The sequence below is a fragment of the Nesoenas mayeri genome (assembly GCF_963082525.1).
Source record: "Nesoenas mayeri genome assembly, chromosome: 15".
NCBI classification, from domain to species: Eukaryota; Metazoa; Chordata; class Aves; order Columbiformes; family Columbidae; genus Nesoenas; species Nesoenas mayeri.
In genome coordinates, this window is record NC_137559.1 from 3,888,219 (window position 1) to 3,908,085 (window position 19,867).

At 49.6% G+C, this 19,867-nt stretch overlaps 2 protein-coding genes across 4 annotated transcripts in view; both read right to left on the minus strand.

Annotated features, from left to right (window-relative positions):
* SMURF1 (SMAD specific E3 ubiquitin protein ligase 1) overlaps positions 1-7,555 on the minus strand; it is a 44,758-nt gene extending 37,203 nt beyond the window's left edge. For all 3 annotated transcript variants that reach the window (XM_080354295.1, XM_080354294.1, XM_080354293.1), the window contains exon 1: positions 7,333-7,555. In XM_080354295.1, coding sequence (XP_080210421.1) covers positions 7,333-7,387 — 55 coding nt within the window. In that variant the 5' untranslated portion in view covers positions 7,388-7,555. The remainder of the gene's footprint in view (positions 1-7,332) is intronic.
* A 2,629-nt stretch (positions 7,556-10,184) lies between these two features.
* KPNA7 (karyopherin subunit alpha 7) lies at positions 10,185-16,365 on the minus strand (the record flags this gene model as incomplete). Its single annotated transcript, XM_080353947.1, has 10 exons — positions 10,185-10,265; positions 10,886-11,035; positions 11,747-11,929; positions 12,239-12,472; positions 12,821-13,084; positions 13,605-13,687; positions 14,149-14,417; positions 14,880-14,965; positions 15,502-15,636; positions 16,300-16,365. 10 exons carry the CDS (start codon positions 16,363-16,365, stop codon positions 10,185-10,187), a joined length of 1,551 nt encoding a protein of 516 aa, XP_080210073.1.
* Positions 16,366-19,867: the final 3,502 nt, after the last annotated feature.

The window sequence follows — 19,867 nt, forward strand, 5'->3', positions numbered from 1 at the left end:
TGAGAAAGAAACATCTACCATTCAAAAAAACAATCATGGATAAAAGTGCACATTAGTGAGGACATTCAGGGACACATAATATTCCTGGAGTATTCTGGTGGTCAATAATACTTGAAGTTAATAGCGTGGTTTAACATCACCCTTTATTTGTAAATGGGCTGCTGTGTGTTCTGACAAGAAAATCAGGAACCAAAGTGTAAAATAGAAAATACACACACGTAATTCCACAGGATTTCCCATCATTTCTGACTGTCGTAACAGGACGATTTTGGATTATAAGCTTAACTCATTTGAACTGCTTCATCACACAACGGCCAACGCCAAGGGCCGCGATGCTGAGCCGGGTCCTCTGCCCAGGGCCATCCCCTCCAGCTGTGGCAGAGGTGAGTACAGCTGGAACTGCACAGCAGGGGTGAGCACAGCTGGAAGGGCAGCGGTGAGCACAGCTGGAAGGGCAGCGGTGAGCACAGCTGGAAGGGCACAGCAGCCCGCAGTGCCACGCGCTCACTGAGGGCATTGTGCATTATTTTAGCCTTACTCCCACACAATAATGGATTGTTTTACTCACAAACAGAGGAACAAACCCTCCATTTAAATGCTTTCTGCTAAATTGTATTAGTATGCATGATTGTGGCCATATCCTCAAGAAATAAAACAAAACCAAACAACAGGCAAGAGGACTTTTGCTGGGGGAAGGGAGGAAGAGCAAACCACGCTCTGCCAGCTCTGTCTATCTGCGCTGTGAACTGGGTAGCCTTGGGGATTTTTGCCTGCTGTGCTTAGTGCCCTTGACAACAAGCCAGTTTGAATTTTGGCCTTTAACTTGACAAAAATGACTTACTGAAGAGGAAGGCATCAAGCTATTACAGCCCTGTGGAGAGACTCTTTCTAAAACAGCATGCACGCTTATTCTGCCAATTCAACTAGAGTATCGTCAAATTTATCATCCAGTTCCTGTAGCCCCAAATATTCCCAATGTAGTTGCCAGTTCATAAGAGAATATTTGAAAGAAAAACTTTCAACATTTTTGCAGTGTCCTCCCATTGTGTTGCATGAGTTTCACACAGAAAGACAGAGATGAAAAACAGAGAAAAATATCCTCAGGGATCTCCTCTCTGGAACTACTGAATTCCCCTTCAAAGAGATGTGAAGAAGTTTATAAACACACAGCATCTTAACCTGTTATGGACCTACTGACTCTTCTTCAGCAAACATAGTGCTGGTTTATTCTTATATTACATTAATACTTAAATAAATCTTTTATAAATTGATATATGCCAATAAACAAGCTTTAGCAAAGCTTGCTGCTTGGTTTAAGGAATCACTACACTCTCTCTTTTCTGTTTTTCTTTCCCAAAATCAACTCCTCCTAACAGAAGGCAACACATGCACACACCTCAGCTTTTCAAAGTCCAGCACCTTAGTTTAAATTCTTGAGCTAGACTTACATGGAGAAGCTGAATCTGCACTGAAGTAGCTGAAGCGTGAGCACAGGTTTTCTTCTCACGGTGGGTGACAACTTTTTGGCCATGGGGTCAGCAGACTGACAGGGAGATTAACATCTGGAGTCACTGCAGCGATATCTGCAGGAATCCGTTTGTAAGAACCTGAAACACCATGATGCGAGAGCAGCGCAGCTTCCTCGCTACCAGCGGCCACACGTGTGCTCAATGTTGACTGTCTGCAGGCTTAACTTTGGGCTTTCCGATATCGTCTCACCTTCTTTAGTGTGTATATCAGGGTAAACCACTAGAAGTCAATCAACTCTAGCGCCGTCCTCACCATCAAAATAGGAGGCATCTCAGTGTTGGCATGAGCATCCAGGACTACATGCAATATACATAACCTAAAACCTGAACAGATTCACAACAGGAGAAACATCACGGTGGTTGTCAACCAGTATCCCGAGACTCAAGATCTCACCAACTCCTTTTCCCTCCCCACAACTGCTGGTGTAAGAAAGAACAAAGCATTTCCAGCAACACGGTAACATAAGCTTGTTTTGCTCTGGGAGAATAAATTGGCATCAGCTTTCATGAAAAATATCAAAGCATTAATACAGGTAAAAGCTTGCAGTGATATTCCAGAATTTGTTCCTCTTCACAGTAATATTTTGGCCATTTCCAGAGGAATCACCATGGAAAAACATACCAAAAAGGATAAAATTCCTAATTTAGGGAAAAAGATGGCAGATGGAACAGTCTCTTCTAGCCATTGTTTTTTCATATTCTCTTCACTCAAGTCTTAAAGTGAGTTGCTCCGCTGTGTATATACCTGAGCTTCCCAAGCGTATCGCACCGACTGATTTAACCATCTTTTCCAAACCACTCTGCCCTATCACACTATCTCAACCAACAAGGCAGCCGAGTGAGTAGTTAACTCTAGAACCATAAATAGCAGCAATTAATCTAACCAATTAATCCAACGTTAAGCGTGTCAACTGGACTTGCTTCAAGTTGGGCAGCAATCCACGTAAACCTCCAAAACACAAGTGGATGGTACTTCCATCCTGTATTTCTTCACCCCACCGAGGGGTCTCGTTTTGCTTTATTTACGGTGGCAGTTTTAGCAGTTTCCGAGTTGTTGGCAGTAAGAGGTGTATGTGACACCGCGGTGTAAAATTGGCTGAGAAATTGGAAACACTGCTTATACCACCCCTGAACCGATGCTTAATTTTGCAACACGAAGCATGATGCTACAAAATTTTAGAAATGTGATAAAGCCATTTAAGGAAATGGATGAGAAAACTGTTCTTCGACTGGCGGTAGAAGAAATCACTAAGTAACCGCAAAACATCCCAAATTGCATTTCTTTATATGAAGATGTTCAATTGAGAAAAGAAAAGTTTCAAGTTAGGAAGAAAGTAGTTATTGTTTCTACTTTCCCTTCCCGAGGGGGATATTCAAACGAACTCCTTGTGGAGATTTAATTTACTTCCACCAGGACAATGGTGCTGGCAGAGCTTTGGCTTACTGGGAGGAACAAAAACAGGAGACTCGCTACCCATAGGTCACCCAGAGGCAAATGCAGCTCTGTGGATCCCACTCTGGCTGCTGCACAGGCTGCTCTCTCCACTTCCCCCAGGAAAGCAAGATTATTCTGCTGTTTTTCCTTAAAGTCCCATAGTTACACGCCCCAAACCTCTTTGAGATCCCCATCTGTAACCCAGTGTCTTCCTCATGCACGAACATAAAACTACAGACAACCTATCAAGTATTTACGATGTCTGATATAAAGATCCCTACAGAGATATTCATTGTTTCTGAACACGGGCCATAAAGCTGTGCAGGTCACCAATATTAGTGCTGCTATTGATCGGTCAGTTAACTTTGCTGCACTGATCAATATGACATCAGTCATGAAAGCGAAGCAAAACACACTGACATTTGTGACACATTTTAACCCGGGCCTTTGTAACAATCCTACGCAAACACTGCTCTTAAGGCAATGTAATATTTTATTTTCTACTTGAAGCCACTGGATTCTTTTATGTATTCCTTAAATTACAAATAAAAGACCCAAAGCCACCCATTTACCAGCTACTAACTGGTCAGACTTTGTAGACGGGACTTCCCTAAACTGTGCTGACCACAGTGAACTGAAGGGGCGTTCAGGATTCTCGTCTGCATCACCTTCTTCCCTTCTCCATTGCTGAGCACCAACCACCACCTTTCCTACGGGAATCAAACCTTTTGCCTACAAATCCCCTCTGACCCTTCCCCACACCCCACAGAAACCACCCACTTCCCCATCATCATCTTCACACCTCCCCGATGACAACCAGCAGCCAGCTCTGCCCAGGATAAACACATTTTTACACTCTCGAGTATTCTGAAGCTCACTGAGATGCTTGGAGACAATTCTTTGTGTTGTCCTGTTACACCAACTCCGGTTTTTCTGTTAAAGAAGCTGGTTTTGCCATCAGCCCTCAGCACAGCCGTCTGGCCTTATGCAGGAGATGCTCCCCGCTCCCTGCTCCAGCTCTGAAGTGATCCGTAAAGCTTAAAGTAACATTTTTTCCTTCCCAACCTTTCCTCAGCGGTACCAAAAGCCAGCCAGCTTTTAACACCTCAGCTGAGACACTGCTGAAAAGCCGGTACCGATGAAGCCAGAACACAACTTGCAGCTTTTTTTGGTAGAACGGTTACATGTTTAGTCCACTTCTTCACGGTCTTTCCAATTCTATCTGCAACCTTCGCCTGCGAGCTACCTGGAACAATGAGATGGCAGTTTTCATGAGCCCTTCTGGGTGACATAACAGTATGAGCAAGACGCCTGGAAGCCTTGGAGATGATGAACCCTTTGGAAGTTCCCCAGGGAGCAGCGACTGCAGCAGCAAACAAAGGTTTCAGAGCAGGGCATCAGTAAAAAAGGGACACGTGCTCCAGGAAGGTCCCCTGGCCTGCGGATCGTGTTCCTCCCTGACCTGGCACGTCCCCGTGGATGTTTCCAGCACATGCGCTCATTATACCACTCGATTATTTCCATCCTTGTTTGGATAACTCCGCCGCTGTTGCACTACCCTGATGACAGTGCGGATACAAAGAGACCATGGATTTAACGAGTTTTACCTTATTTTGCCTAGAACTGCTCCAAGTGGCCAGAGACAAGGCCAGCAATACCTCTGGCTCCTGCATCACCAGCAGTGGTGAAGCCCCAGTGGAAATAAGAGGAATGGGCTTTTGGAGAAACTGAGATACCATGAGAGATCAGCGTGTTTGCGATCCATAGCACACAAAGTCAATTTATCCTGCCATCCAACCTAATTGCTGATTTTTTAAATTATAATTATTATTTTGTATATTTCTAACCAGGATGTGTTATTTGCCATTTTACTTCAGCATGATTGTATCAGGATAGCACTGACACCGTTCTGTATAAGCTGGAAGATCATCCTTTCTGATAATCAGAGGATCCAGAACTTTTAGATATATTCACATAAATAAAATAATCCCAACACTGCTAATACAAACACTTTTCTGATATACAAGGAAAAAAATGATGTATTTAAGCACGAAAGATTCTTCCACTGTTCACTTCCCATTTACAAAACAGCACTCACAGGCACCTTCAGCCTGGGCAGCACTTACACAGCTATTTTCAGTAATGCAAAACATAAATGGTTTCTAAATCCCAGGAAACACAATGCAAGTAGTAAATCACAACAGAAAAGGTCCTCTGTCTTGATTCCAATCCACTCAAACCTCCCAGCAGCGAAAGAGAGGAGAACACCAAAGCTATGTGAGCTACAGCTCTTTGAAACAGGTAAGTCAGCACGCCAGCCTCAGCAAAGCCAAGAATACAGCATTGCCTAACGATTCTAAAGCTAAACCTCTCCCAGAGCAATTTCTTTTTTATTAAATACAGCAATTTTTGTCACACCACTCAGGTTTCGCGCTTGTAAAACCAGAAGATGTGTCTGAGCAAGCAGGATGTTTCTTCAATATAGTTTAAAAAAGAGAGTAAAAAATAATAATCCACTAAGTTGCTCAATAAACTGAAACTTCAGTCACTTCCAGAAAACATTCTCAGCTAGAAGACTAGTGCATGCTAAAAGTAAAAAAGCACTTTAATGCAGCATTCAGCCTTTAAAATGAAACCCAACAGCTTCTCCGTTATTTAAATGACATCCTCCAGCTCAGAAGAAGGGCTACGACCACGGCATAAGTTACTTAACTCACAGCATTTTTATTAACTGACTTGCATAAAAATAAACCACATTAATGACCGAGTTGACATCTAGTACACATCGCCACAAAACTCATTTCACTTCAAACATCATCCATACATCCTAAAAATATTTTCAGCCTTCTCACATCCACGAAAAGGATTTTCAGATTTACATTATCCTCACAACCTTTGGTCTTCTAAAGCACAAGCAGCGCAGAATCAAAAAAAGGATTAAAACCAGGATTTTTTTTCTTCTTAAGAGCTGCTTCTGATTGATTGTGTTATACGCCAGAAGCAAGTTAACCTGTAACTGAAGTATAACTAGAGCTGCTTTCTCATTATTTGACAATGTTTTATGCAACCGCAGCTCTACGTAGATCGATGCCGGTGACTTGGAGTAGCACCGCGGCTCCTTCAGCCCAAGAAATTTCCAACCATCCACCTGTTGCCTTTGAAAGACCGAGTTGGGCCTTATTTATTAATAATTCAAACAGCAGCCTCAAGAAGCAGAAACTGTGTGTCTTCCCACTAAAGAAGCAGCCTCGGCATCGACCGGAGCAGCTTCCAGCTGACTTAATCCAGACCTTTCAAGGTGCAACATAAATTGGTTTATCCACCCGTGCACCCCCGCAGAGGCCCCGTAAGGAGGCAGGACACTCTCTGCTTTCGGTGTCACCTCTGGCTCGGGGAAGGAAATTCAAAAGTCGAATGCACAACTTGCTGTGTGAGAGTTGTGAGGAAGGAGAGGAAAAAAAAAATGCTAAAAGCAACTAAAAGCATGTTGTCTCATTAGCAACCGAGTTCTCCTCCTCGGCACACAGGAGGCTGGGGGGTTTATCCACTACAGCAAAGGCAGGCAAATGACAAAAGGCTTTGCTGAAAGCCAGTCGGGGGGAAGGCGGCCTGGAAATCCTCCCAAGGAAGGGGCAGGTGAGACCCTGGGAAGGGCAGGGTGCCCTGGCTTGCCCGGGGGTGTCACAAGGATCCCCATCCATGGGGAAGGTGCAGAACAGACCCCAGGAAGGAACAAGGTGCTCTGGGGGAAGGGGGGACACAAGGACACCCCATAGAAGAAGGTGCAGAAGAGACGTCAGGAAGGGCAGGGGGGGCCTGGCCTGCTGGGGGGGGTCACAGGGACCCCCACCCACCCAGGGAAGGTACAGAGGGACCCCAGAAAGGGGCAAGGGGGTGGGTGTCACAGGGACCGCCCCGAGGGGAAGGTACAGAAGAGACCCAAGAAGGAGCAGGGTGCCTGGCCTGCCGGAAGGAGGGAAGGGGGGACACAGGGACAGCCCCCTCAAAGAGCCGCCCCCCCCAATCTGTGTCAGCCCAACAGGGCTGAGGCCGCCGGTGGAGTTCACAGTTCACAGCGCGGGGAGCGGGGAGGGCAAGGAAAAATATAAATAAATAAGATTTAAGAGCGGCCCCACCGGGCCACGGAGGTGGAAGCGAGACCGAGAACCGGCGGATAAAAGTTAAGGAACGATCGGAGCTCAGTCGCCGCCGCCGTCTCGGCCTTGGGCCCGGCCTCCCCTCCCCTCACAGCGCCAGGCCGGGCGGCCGCCCCCTCCCCGGCCTGGAGAGGGGAGACCGGGCCTCAGGAGACAGACAGACAGACAGATAGACACACAGACACGCACGGCGCCGCCGCCGCCCCGTTACCTGTGAGGCGGATCTTGATGCTGGAGCCGTTCCGGCGGGTACCGGGATTCGACATCGCGCCGGGAAGCGGCGGCAAACGCCGAGATCAACCGGCGGCCCCACGCAACCCCCCCATGCGGGCCCGCCCGTTCGTGGCGATGCCGTTGAGCCCCGGGCTCCGCGATCCGCCGCTCGCCTCAGCCGCCGCCGCCGCCGCCGCCAGCCCGACGCGCCCGCCCGGCCCGGCCCGGCCGCGGAGAGCGCGCTGGCCACGCCCACGGCCCCGCCCCGCGCACGTCGCGAGGCTTGTGACGCCAGCACGCCGCGCCGCGAGGCCGGACCGCGCCGCCATGATGGGAAGGTCGGAGTGGGTGAGTGGGTGTGGCGCATGCGCTGGAGGACGCGCTGGGAGGGAGGGGCAGCGCCCCCTGGCGAGGGGGAGCAGGCGGGGCGTGGCCTGTGGGCGCTGGGTGGTGACAGGGGGTGTGCAGGGGTGACACGGAGCGTGTATGAGGGGTCCCGGGGTGCGGCACGGAGGGCCGAGGGGTGACATACCGGGTGTGTGTGGGTGCAGGGGGGTCGCACACAGCACGGCATGGGGTGACGTGGAAAGTGGCGCGGCTGGTGTACAGGGGTGCACGGGGTGACATGCGGGGTGGTATGCGGGTGGCATGGGGGATAAATAGGGCTGCATGGAGGTGGCATATAGGGTGACATGTAAGGTGATGTGCAGAGTGCATGGGGGACCTGGGGGTGGCATGGGACATGGTGTAGAGGTGACATGGCTGTGGCATGGGGGGTGCAGAGAGGGGTATGGAGGATGCAGGAGAGCTGAACCCCCCAGGTCCCTCAGCCACTCCATCATCCTTGTGCTCCAGCCCCTCACCAGCTCCGTTCCCTTCTCTCAACTCGCTCCAGCACCTCAAGAGCTTTCTTGTTGTGAGCAGCCCAAAACTGACCCCAGGGTTTGAGGTTTGGCCTCAGCAGCACCCATTACAGGGGCACAATCACTAATGACAGCAGCTGTGCCACCCCAAACACCACCTGCACTTTCCTTGCCCAGTGGCTCAGAACAATAGACACATACTTATAATCTTGAGCAAAAGGGCATATTTTTCTCTGTATCACATTCAAGGCTAGAGGGACATTATTTTATTGCAGCTTAAGGACACGATGGTGGAAGGGAGCAGCTTTGCTCCCAGGGCTCTGCATAACAGCATCTACCACAAGCTCATCTCCGGCACACACAGGAAACAGAAGTCAAATATCTTTGCCCTTTCTCTTCCAGCTTGCTTTGAGTCAGCAGAGCATCAGCAAACAGCAGCCACACTGCCCAAGCGCCCATAGGGGACAGCCCTGTCGTGGTCCAAAGTCAGGGTGGCCGCACAGACCCAGCTCCGGTCTGTGTCTCCATTTACACTGAGGAAGCACCTGCCGCAGATTCATTTTACCCGGTGAAATCTGACCGCTTTCCAGATGCTGCATCAGCCCTGTCAGCAGTCAGAAGGTGCAACAGCCAGGCCAGAGTGTGTCAACCCATAGGCACAAACAAAGATTTTCACAGGCGTGTTCAGGCATTGCTTTATTGCAGTTTTAAGTTCAGAGCTTTGGATCCAAGAAATAAAACTCAAGAAGCACTTTGCAATTCATCAGCTCCAGCATTTTAGTGTTAAACAAGCGATAACCCAGCTCCTTGGAGGACACAGAGCACAATCAGACTTTAACTCCCAAGCCCCTTTATTTTTTTCTCTCTTAGGTAGTGTGGGGAGAAATGCATAAATCCTCTGGGTTGGAAGAAGTGGTTCTGCTTCCTAGAGAGAAGATTTTTCCCTTCAGATAAACCTAATCTGTCAGATCACCTCCCACTACAGCCGAGGAAGCAAAGCCCTGAACCCACCCAGGATCACTTTGAAGAGTCAAACCCCCCAGAGCCAGCAGCAGGAAGCTGCCACCCTCATCAGATATGGAGAAAAGCCCTTGAGATACCTTCAACCCCTGGGCACTGAAGGGTAGAGCCTCCCACAGTCCATCAGCATTACAAGGGTTAGGGACCTGCAGCGTATTTGTGCAATGCATCCACTAGCAGAGCAGTACCTATAGCTGTAGGGATAGACACAGGACCGGACTCAAGAGCCACATCAACTCCATCCTCACCGTCTGCTCAGCCTGCAGCTAGAGACCAAAGCTGGAGGGCTGGGAGAGAGGGAAGAGCCATGGAAACCTGAGAGACAGGTTCCCAATATCAAAGGGCAGCTCTGGATCAATGGGCTCCAGGCTGGGTTCAGCATCCGGGAAGCTACAGCTCCCATGGCAATAGCTGCCTCCAACACAGCTTTGCTGCCAAAGGACCAGTATTTAACTCAGCAGCTGCTTTGTCTAGAACTCAATACTTCCACAGGGGTGGATTAGGACACACAGGTGACAGTGACCCACCTTCCCCTGGCCAACTTCTCTGCTAGGAGCACCTCCTCCCAAGTGGAAGGTGAAACACCTCTTAAACAGCTATTCAGAGGTTCACCCACTCCAAGTCTAGCCTAGAAACTTCAGCACAAGCACAGAGGCCCAGCTGGATTTGATGGTAACACCCAGCTCTCCAGTAGCTTAATGCAGAGAAAGTTTCTGGCTGCACTTTCCACCCAGAAAACATTTCTGCAGGGCCTTAGACACTACACAAACACTATAGACCTTTTTTCCAACATCAGTTTGAGAAGGGAAAAAAAATATCCAGGGCAAGAAGTACAAAGCCAGAAGTGCAATTTATTGATAAGTTTCAGAAGTAAAAAGATTGTGTCTTTGCTCCTCTTGGTTTGGATGCCTGAGCTTGACCCAGGACACCTCCACCCACCAGTTCAGAGCCATACAGTGCTTCGTCTTCAGAAGTTGAAGTCTTGCTTCTTCACCGAGAAATCATATAGTCCATCTTGGCCAGTCCCAGGCTCCAGATCTGGATTTTCCTATAATAAAATTGAGAGCCTTCAGTTAGTTTCTGTATCTTAAACTGAAGCTTTTTGTACCAGAGTTTGCTTTTTTTCCCTCCAGCAGCTTACTGTTTCATTCTTGTTAAAACAGCACCCCAAACAGCTTATTACAGCAGCAGGAGAGATCAGCTTCACTCTAAGACAAGACTCTTGCAACTGCTGCTTGTGTCCTGTACACTTTTTCCATAAGTTCATTAGCATAAGAAGGGTCAAGTAATCCAGATGCAACCTGAGCATGGTTATCAGCTGAGTAGGAGGCTTCCACTCATACTGATGAGCTAGCTCAGCTCCAAAGGAGGAAACTTCTCCACATTTGGTATTCAGATCAGCAACTGCAGTAACTCCAGCTGATGCTGGTTTAAATTCCAGCAGCAAGATGCTATCAAGGCATCTATAGCTGTTGTGCAACTCATGAGCCAACAACTTGGAGCTTCTTTTACAGACCTTTAAAAGCAACTGGAACAAGCTCCAAGGACTACTCTAGTCGTGTAGAGGTTTCTTCCAGCATCCCACTTCAGCTTCCTTAAAGTCTGTGCCTCATTCCACTATGTAACATCTTCATATTTTCAAATGAGAAACAGCAAGAGCTCACATACCTCACCAGAAAAGTATTTCTCTATGATATTCAGTGCAGCTCGGTAGACCGTGTTGTTCTCATGGGTTTGCAAGGCTTCAATTTTCTCCAAACCATCAAGCTCCTCCACCATCAGACACAACCTGTCTGTCTCTCCCAGCTTCTCAGCTGCCTGTGACACCAGATAACCACGCAGGAAAAAAATATCACATCACAGTAGTAACAGGGTACAAGATGGTCTTTACTGTAAGACCCTGATCTACAAGTCTAAGGACAACAGTCCCTACCCAGTCCCAGGGATGCAGCTAACCGATCCCTACTGGGATTACTGCACAGTGGCTCAAGTGCCAACTAGACAAGTTGGCCCAACCCTGCTCAGTTACATCCATACTCTGAGAAGCAACAGGTGTGACCTGCCACCCAAAATTTCATTTGCAAAAGCCATTTCACTGGTTTGAAGGTGCTACAAGGAACAGGCTTTTAAGTAAGAGGCACATAAACATCAGCTAGAAGGGAGTAAAAATATCCCCAGAACCACTTCATTTCTCTGCAGTTGCATATCGGCCAGACCTTCACCTCTGTCCAGCTTAGGGATTCACACACAACCTCATTTCCTTTCCAGAAAGGCAACAAAAGTCACAGCAGGACTTTACTTTCCAGAAGGAGACTAAAGTCACAGCAGGTAAAGAGGAACACTTTGGGAGACTTAATCTTATCAAGCCCTTTGGACAATCTGAGGGTGTCCAAAGAACAAGTTAGACAACATGAAGCGTAACTCTTACTCCCACACATCAGTAGCTCCTGTAGGAGCTGTTTCAGCCACACAAGGGCTCACATCTTGCTGATTTTCTGATGAAAGAATGCAAGAGATAGCAGATCTTACCAAGAAGAGATTTGAAATGGTATCCAGGATGATCAGGATAGTTTTGCTGTCCTTGGCCAAGAGCAGGTTGAGCAGAGGTTTGAGGACTCCAGACCGGACAAGCTCCACCATCTGTTCCACAGTGCCTCCTGTTGTGAAGTTGGCCACAGCCCACACAGCTTCCTTCTGAGCTTTGAAGTCCCCCTGGAAGAGCAACACAAAGACTCTCCCAGGCTTTAACATCACTCCATGATCAGTGCAAGGTGAGGATAACCACTTCCCCATGTTCACTTTGGACTGACCCACCTTCCCTAGATCTTTCAGGGGTGGGTGGGCACCAACCCCTGATTTCATGCATGTGTACTGACAAGTCTAAGTGCCCAGGCTGTTACAAGGATCAACAGCTTTGAAAGAGGTTGCTCAGGCAGGCACACACTGAGTGCTTCACAAATAAGGCATCACAGACCTCATGAACTTCAGCCTTGTTTCTGCAGTGCTGCACCCACCCTTTACCTTATCAAGCAGCTCCACCAGAGGTGGCAATAATCCACAGGTGATGAGTTGCTGGATCTGCTGGCAAGGCCCTGCTGCAATGTTACTGAGTGTCCACGCTGCTTCCTTCTGTATAGTTGGCTTTGCATGTCGCAGGAGACAGGGCAGAACAGCCAAGACACCAGCATCAATAGCTGCCTGGGTCTGCTCATCAGTCCCTGTGACCACGTTCCCAATGGCACGAAGAGCTGGAGTCTAGACAGAGATTAGAAGATATGAGAATTCTTACCTTGAGGGATACACACCAGAAAGTCTAGTGAGATCCCTCACTAAGTGCTTGATCCTTCAAATAAGGAAAGCATCATGGGTGATTACTGTTGTATTTACAGACCCATCAGCCTCCTATTTTGCTCTAAGCAGCTTTACAGTCTATCCAGCCTACAAGCCACAGCGAGCTGGAACAGAGAGTAGAGGCTTGACCAACAAGATAGTAGTGCAGTCTGAGGAGACAGCAGGCCATGGTAGCCAGAGTAAGGACACACACCTTCCCCCTCCCCAGATGTTCCTACATCAAGGGAAAAAAGACTGAAGATTGTTTCCTACCATAATGATCAACTCTGGGCTGGCCATGAGTTCCACCACCCTTGGGAGAATCCCTGTATCCAGGACAATTTGGATGCGATCGTTGGAGCCATCAGTCAGATAGGAAACAGCCCAGCAGGAGTCAGAAATTATTTCCTTGTCCTCATGTTCCATGAGGCAGATGAGGACAGGCAGAATCTTATTCACCGCATCCAGAGGAGGGTAGGGGTTCTTGTTCCTACAGAGGTTTGACAGCGTCCATGTGATGTTCCTCAGGAACCCAACCTGAAACACAAGGGAGGTGTAAGATCCTCACTGTAGTACCAAGTGAGGAAGAAGTAGCACCCTGCTTCTGGTCCCTACAGCTCAGAGATGTTATCAAGCAGCCTTCTTAATAAGGAGTGAGGCTTATTTGAAGAAGACAGATGAAACAGGTAGAGTGAGTAGAACAATCCAGCAGCTTAGAGCTGCTCAAAAAGAAGCAGGAAGAAGCTGGAAGGGCAAGTTCAGCCCTTCTACACACATATGCAAGTCTACCTTGCACCAGTTTCATTCAATTCCTAGCTTGAGATGGTTGAAGCCGGGTAGGAAAGCTAAGACTAGAAGACATCACATTGAATATTGTCTCCTTGACATCCCCAGCTTTGTATATGGCTCAGAGACAGAGTCATTAAAAGCTGTTTAGGACAAGGTCTCATTCAATTATACAAACAGCTGCTTGTTCGTAAGGCAGATGACAGACCACCATTCACCCAGTACCCAAGTGATTAAGAGCTGCTAAGTCAAGAAAATGAAGGTTATTTACTGGAGTTACAGGTGACACCAGAGCCAGCAAGGGAGGAACCACACTGCAGTTGATAAGAGCATCTCTGTATAGGGGACCATCACCTGTACAGATTAAAAACAGTCATTTATTGCATTTGCCCAAGTCACAAGACAGTCAAACAGCAGGCAGACCTGCAGGCACCAGCCAGGGCTGGGTGATTTGGGCTTCCTCACCAGCCACACACCATTAAGTATCTTCCAGTGGGGAGGATTTACAAGGTAGACTGGAGTGCCATCATGGCTAGTTTGTGTTGGGTTAACCAGACATAACCCGTCCTGTTCTCACTACGGACAACACTAGTGGGTTAGACCATCCCAGCAGGATGGAACCTTGCACTTGGCTGAGGCCAAAACCCTCTTGCAGAACCATCGCAGGCTCTAAGGCCATGTGAAAGGAGTGAAGGGTTTCAAGAGGGGCAGCAGCTTGGAGACAAAGCTATCTTGAGGAGCATCAATACCACCAGCTCCTCAGGACCTGGGCAGTGACCCTCCACACACCCCCAAGCCTGGAGACCTCCACTTACCCGCAATGTTGCCCAGGGCCCACACAGACTGCTCGCTGATGTGCATGTGTGGGGAGGACAGGAGGGAGATGAAGGCTGGGATGGCACCTCCCTCCACCACCGCCTTGGTGTGGTCGGAGTTGCCAGCAGCGATGTTAGTCAGTGCCCAGGCTGCCTCAAACTGCAGAGAAGCATTGTCAGCACAGGTCAGGAACTCAACCAGCCTGGGGATGATCCCCAGATTGATTATCTGATTGATGGGGGGTTCTTTCTGCCTGGACAGCATTCTCCTGCAAGAAAGGACATCACACAAACCATGTAGTGCCATGGCAGACCATAATCCTGCTCAAGAGACATCCCTGCCACCAGCTGGGTGATGGTGGCACCCTGTGATCCCTCCAACCCCCACCCCCAGCCGGGGACAGGCCTGCTCAGCATTGACTCTTACAGAGCTAGACTCTCCAGCCCTTGTCCTGCCCAAGTCTTCAGCAGCTGATTTCTTGTGGAGACCAATGTGGTCTCTGACCCAGCACAGGGAGAAGATCCAGGAGCCACAGCCAAGCCCTTGGTTGGGTCCAACCACACAGGTCCCTGCCCAGGACTGTGACAGAGCTAAGCAAGGCACAAAACCAGCCCCAGCTGAGGTTCCTCAGGGCAGTTCAGGTTGCTGAGCTCCTTCCCACTTTGGCATCTCTTCAACCAGGAAGAAATGCCTTCTGCTGGCAGGATGCACCGCAGCTCCCTCAGCATACCTGGTGGCCTGCGTGGCCTGCAGCTGCAGCTCCTCATCGCTCCCGTTCACAGCTTCAACAATTTCCTCCAAGGAGAACTGAACAATCTGTGTCACAGGGAGTGATTCAGAGTCAGAGAACAAGCCAGGGCTCCCTTTGGTTTAATCTCCGTAGCCCATCAGCCGTCTAGACCCAAGTCAGTCACCACTTCACATCTGAGCAATGTCTGTTCTTTATGCAATGCAGTTTCGAGAGGAGGCAGAGAATCCACAAAAGCCTTCCAGGCAACTAATCCTTATAATCAAGCACAGAAGGAGTCACTGACACACCACAATGGCCCTGTGAGCCCGGTAATTACTCCTCACTACACAGGGAACCAGACGGGAGCTTTGCCAGCTCCCAGCAAGCCACAACACCAGCCTGCTCTACCTGTCATCGAGGGAAGCCACATGGGACATCATCTCCAGGAAAAGGGCTGGTGAGTCTAAACCACTCCAACACTGGGCATGGTGATCAGGAACAGCACTGGCCATTTAACCCAGGTCACTTGAGCTGGACTTGCTAGTGGTCCAAGGACGAGATGATACTGACTGCACAAGCTGCAGCATTGATCCTGCCCAGGTGCAGAGCACCCAGCACTCACCTCATTTCTTTTGTCTTCTGGAGAGAGGTTCTCCTCCATCAGACTGAACGAGATGTTCCTGCGCTTCAGGATCTGCTCATCCTTCTTGGCCTTTCGCAGCTCAACATTCACCTCCACCCTCTGCCTCCGCAGGTCCTGGAGAGGAGGAGAAGGCACCATGCCACCAGTGTCACATTACCCAGGTCTCCAAGGGGCTCACTCAACCCTCTGCCCCAAGTGTCCTACACAATGGGTGCAGGACCAGCATCTGCTCCCAGGCAGCTCCTTGCTATGGCCTGGAGGGTTGTGTGGGAGATGGGAGAGAGAGAGAAGCCTCTCAGTGCTTCCCAAGGACATGGGCTGCTGGATGAACCAGCAACCAGTGGATTATTTTGAAAGTAGATTTGCTGAACCTGAAAGGCAAACCCTTGTCTCCTCTACTGGCTTAAAGCAAGATGACAGATCCTGCGGGCTGACATCCCACACCAGCCCCCTCCACGCAGGGATAGCTGCTGCCAGGAGCTCAGCAGGCTGGAGCTGAACCATCTCCCTTCTCCAGCACCTTCATCAATACAGCTCAGAGTCACCCACCCAGAACTCATGTCCCCCTTGCCTGTGCCACTGCATTCCTCCCAGCCCAGCCAGCTCCACACCACATCTCAAAAGCTCACTGAGCATCCCTGCTGGCAGAGCACCCCCATCCAGGTAGGTCTGGGGATAATTGCCTTCCAGAAACCTTCACATCACCTCCTGCCAACAGACAGACTCTCCCATGGGCTCCAACGCTGTCCCAAGGGGCTGGCACAGGTGGGTACTTACAGCTGCGTTCTTGCCCTTGTTCTTGAACTGCCTCATCCGCTCACTCTGCTTGGCCAAAACTGGCATCTTGGCAGCTTTGACAGAGGTGCCAGCCAAAAATCTTCACGTGCCTTTGGGGGTTCAGGACAGAGCAGCGTCAGGTCACAACTGCACACAGAGGGGTCCAGGACCCCCTACACCCCCACCAACAGCCCATACTATACATTTTGTCCCCAGCATATGAGATGCTGGAGGTCCCTGCCCCAAGCAGAGCTCTGTAGCATCCTCACATGCCACAGCTGAGACACTGACCTAAATGAAACCACATACTACAACTTAACGTCCAGGCAACAGAAGTTACAGCTGCTGCAAGCCCACGAGGACACCAAACACAGCAATTCTCATAGTCACAGCAACGCCACCCTCCTCTGGTTCTGATACCAGGGCTTTTACATTTACTTAGACAGAGCCCAAACCTGGCAAAGCCTCTTTCCTCCAAAAGCATCAGCTTAAGCTCCAATTTAAGGACAAGCAGCCACATCCAAGCCCACCCTCTCACCTCAGCACACAGCCCAGCTTGGCTTCCTACACCAGAGACACCCCAAAAGGAAAGACACAAGGTCACATGCAGTGGCACGAAGTGACTAAGTCCAACTAAGGAAACCCCACTACTGGTAGGGATTGCCAGGTAATAAACATTAAATAGGAACAGATAAAAATAATTTATAAGCCTCTCCTAGCAAGAGAACCACAGAAATACACACAAGGCCAAGAACAAGCCTTAAGTGCTTTTTCAGCAGAAAAAGGAAACAACCAAACACCCCAAAGAAGAGAAAATCCACTCACCTCAACTCTCTCATACCTCAGGTCCCTCACCTGGCTCTTTTATTGCCCCCATGGAGCCACGTACCCCCTCGTTTTCCCCCACGATTGGCTCTCCCCAGACCAGCCTCCCCATTATCCCCAGCTGCTCCATGGCCAACTGGATGCAGCTGGAGGAGGATGGATGGTGATGTTCTCCCTCCTGGGCCATGCTGCTCACCATCCCCATCTCCTCCATGCATTTACACTTTGTCCACTTTGGCCTTTTTTGTGGCCAGACCCTTGGTGGGAGCTGCCAGGCTGTGCCCGTACAATGTCCCATGATGTGGGGTACAGTCTGGATGCTGCCTCCCCGTCTGTGCGCAGGGGATGGGGAGCACAGGGGATGGGCAGGCTGAGGATGCCTGGTTTTTCACCAGGTCACTGGAAGGTGGGGATGCAGACCAGGGGAGCAGCCGCCTTAGGTTAGTGGGGACCAGCTGAGTGGAGGCTGCAAGCGGGATGAGACAGGATTAAGAGACGTGGAGCAGCAGCAGGCACTGAGCTGCTAGTTGGCACAGGCGGGAGCCCAGCAGGGACCTATTATCTCCATGAGTCCTTTAGATTTTGGCCAGGAGCTGCTGGGCATCTCTTATCACAGTATGTTATGTGTCTGTCACAGTCTCCATCACCTTTCGTCAAGAGATCGTTTGCATTTACGGTGCCCTAACACCAGTTCCATGCTGATGCTGGGGCTGCCTGCACAGCTTGTCCTCCACTGCTCTGGCCAACGGGGACCACAGCGTCCCTGCCCTCAAAACAACCCCTTGCAGCGGGGCTTGGCTACAGCTCTGGGCACTCCGAAGTGCTGAAGCAATCCTGCTATTACAAGCCCTCCAAGCCATTGCCCTTTTTAGCAAAGCCCCGTAAAACCCACTCCGTACCCCTCCGTGCACACAGAGGTGCCAGCCTGGTCCAGCCGATGGGGAGAGGAGTAGTTTGTCCAATGGGCAGGGAAAGCAGCTATTAAAATATTTAATTAAAACCCAATTTTAAATCACTTGACATCTTTTTCTGCACAGTAATTCAGAGCAGGCGTCCGGGATCACTGCGGGAAGGCGGGTGGGAGCAGCACTGGAGCCATTTCAAACCAAATTATGTGCGTGACATGGAACAACCAGTTCTCTGTGAGGCGCTTTCCAGCATGAAAATACCTATGGAAACACACTATGCGATACCCAGGCTGCTTTAAGTCCTGGATTCAAATCTCAGGGCCCTACCAATCCTGCCTTTCAAGGCAAATGAAACAAGTTGTACGAAGCTTTGTGTGGAAGGTGATGGGGGGAGGTTTGAGAGAAGGCATTCAGATAAATCTGTTGTTTGTGGGCATTAAAAAGCCAGTTGTGCTAATCCTAGATGCTGTCTTTTAAAGCTTCAAGTGCCATCAGTTGCATTATCTTGTTTCTTGGCTGCTTGAGAGAGGAAAATTACATTTCAATTGCTTTTTAATTCAACTTAATCTGGTGCAAAAGTTAGTGTGCACCCTCTAATTTTGCTTTCTGAGCGGTTTGTTTCGGCTAATTCCTAATCAGCCAACGCTAAGTCAAAACAGGCCTGGCTCAAGCTGAAATAGATGAGTCCTCGCAACCTTTCCAAGCAATTTAATTAAATTGGCTTAACACGAAGCCCCGAGAGAAGTGGGGGCCGCTTCCTGCTCAGCCAGCCCCCAGCAGCCTGCAGAGCTCTCTTGCCCAAGTGCTGCGGGATGTGAATGTGCAACAAGGCTGCAAAGAGTTGATCCCTATCCCAGGCTGCTCTTTTTCCTCTCTGCCCTTTCCATTCCCTCTCCACCTGCCAAGCGCAATCAGACCCATCCCGTTCAGTCCCCTGTCGCTGCCAGCGCAGGGAGGGAGAGGATGGGGAGAGAAAAACACACGTGCAAATTGATGATCAACCCCCCTTCGGTCACTAATGGCATGAGAGGTGGCACCGCCGAGCACGTGGCCCCATGAGCCGGCAGAGGGTGAGCGGCGCTGAGTTCGACCCGTGCTGAGGACACGGGCAGATCGATATTTGCCAAATGGGAAATGGAACAACCACTGGAGGAGGAAAAAAAAAGCCCCACATTTCAGTTTTCAGCATAATAAGAGGGTATCACAGCTAATGGAGAGGAAAGGAGATAAAACCCTAAATCTACATGACAGTGTCCCCTGAGCTCAGCCTTGTGTGCTCAAGCTGAAAATCCACGTCGTGACAGGTATGAAAAGCTGCGGTTCCAGATTAGAGGTTTTCTGTGCGGCTGCTCTCTCCCACCCGGCCACCCTGCGCCTCTTGCTCCCACCGGGATGGCTATTTACACTGGTGGCAGAGTTGAAAACACCAGTTTTAAACCCTGAGATAAAAGCACTGGTTGCTCTTCCTCTGTTTTTTCGTGTTTCTTTAGTCGGTTTGCCCTCAGTGCATGTGGAGAAAGGTGCTGGTCAGGAAAGATGTTGGTAGGTGACATCTCTGTGCAGGGTTAGATGAGGCAGGAATGGCCCCGGGTCCATTGCGGGAGGTTGCACAGCCACAGCAGCTGGTCCGAGCAAACCTTCTGTGAAAGGAGAACTCCACCTGGCAGAGAGCGAGCGAAGGCAGCGGCTCCTGCCAGCCCCTGAACGCCTGCACTCTGCTCTAATGTAGTCCGTTAACACCAACAAATTAATTTTACCTATTTGTTATGGAAACACCAAGGAAATATCTGTGTGGGTTCCTGAACCAGCTGCCGAGGTACCTGCTGGTGGACGCG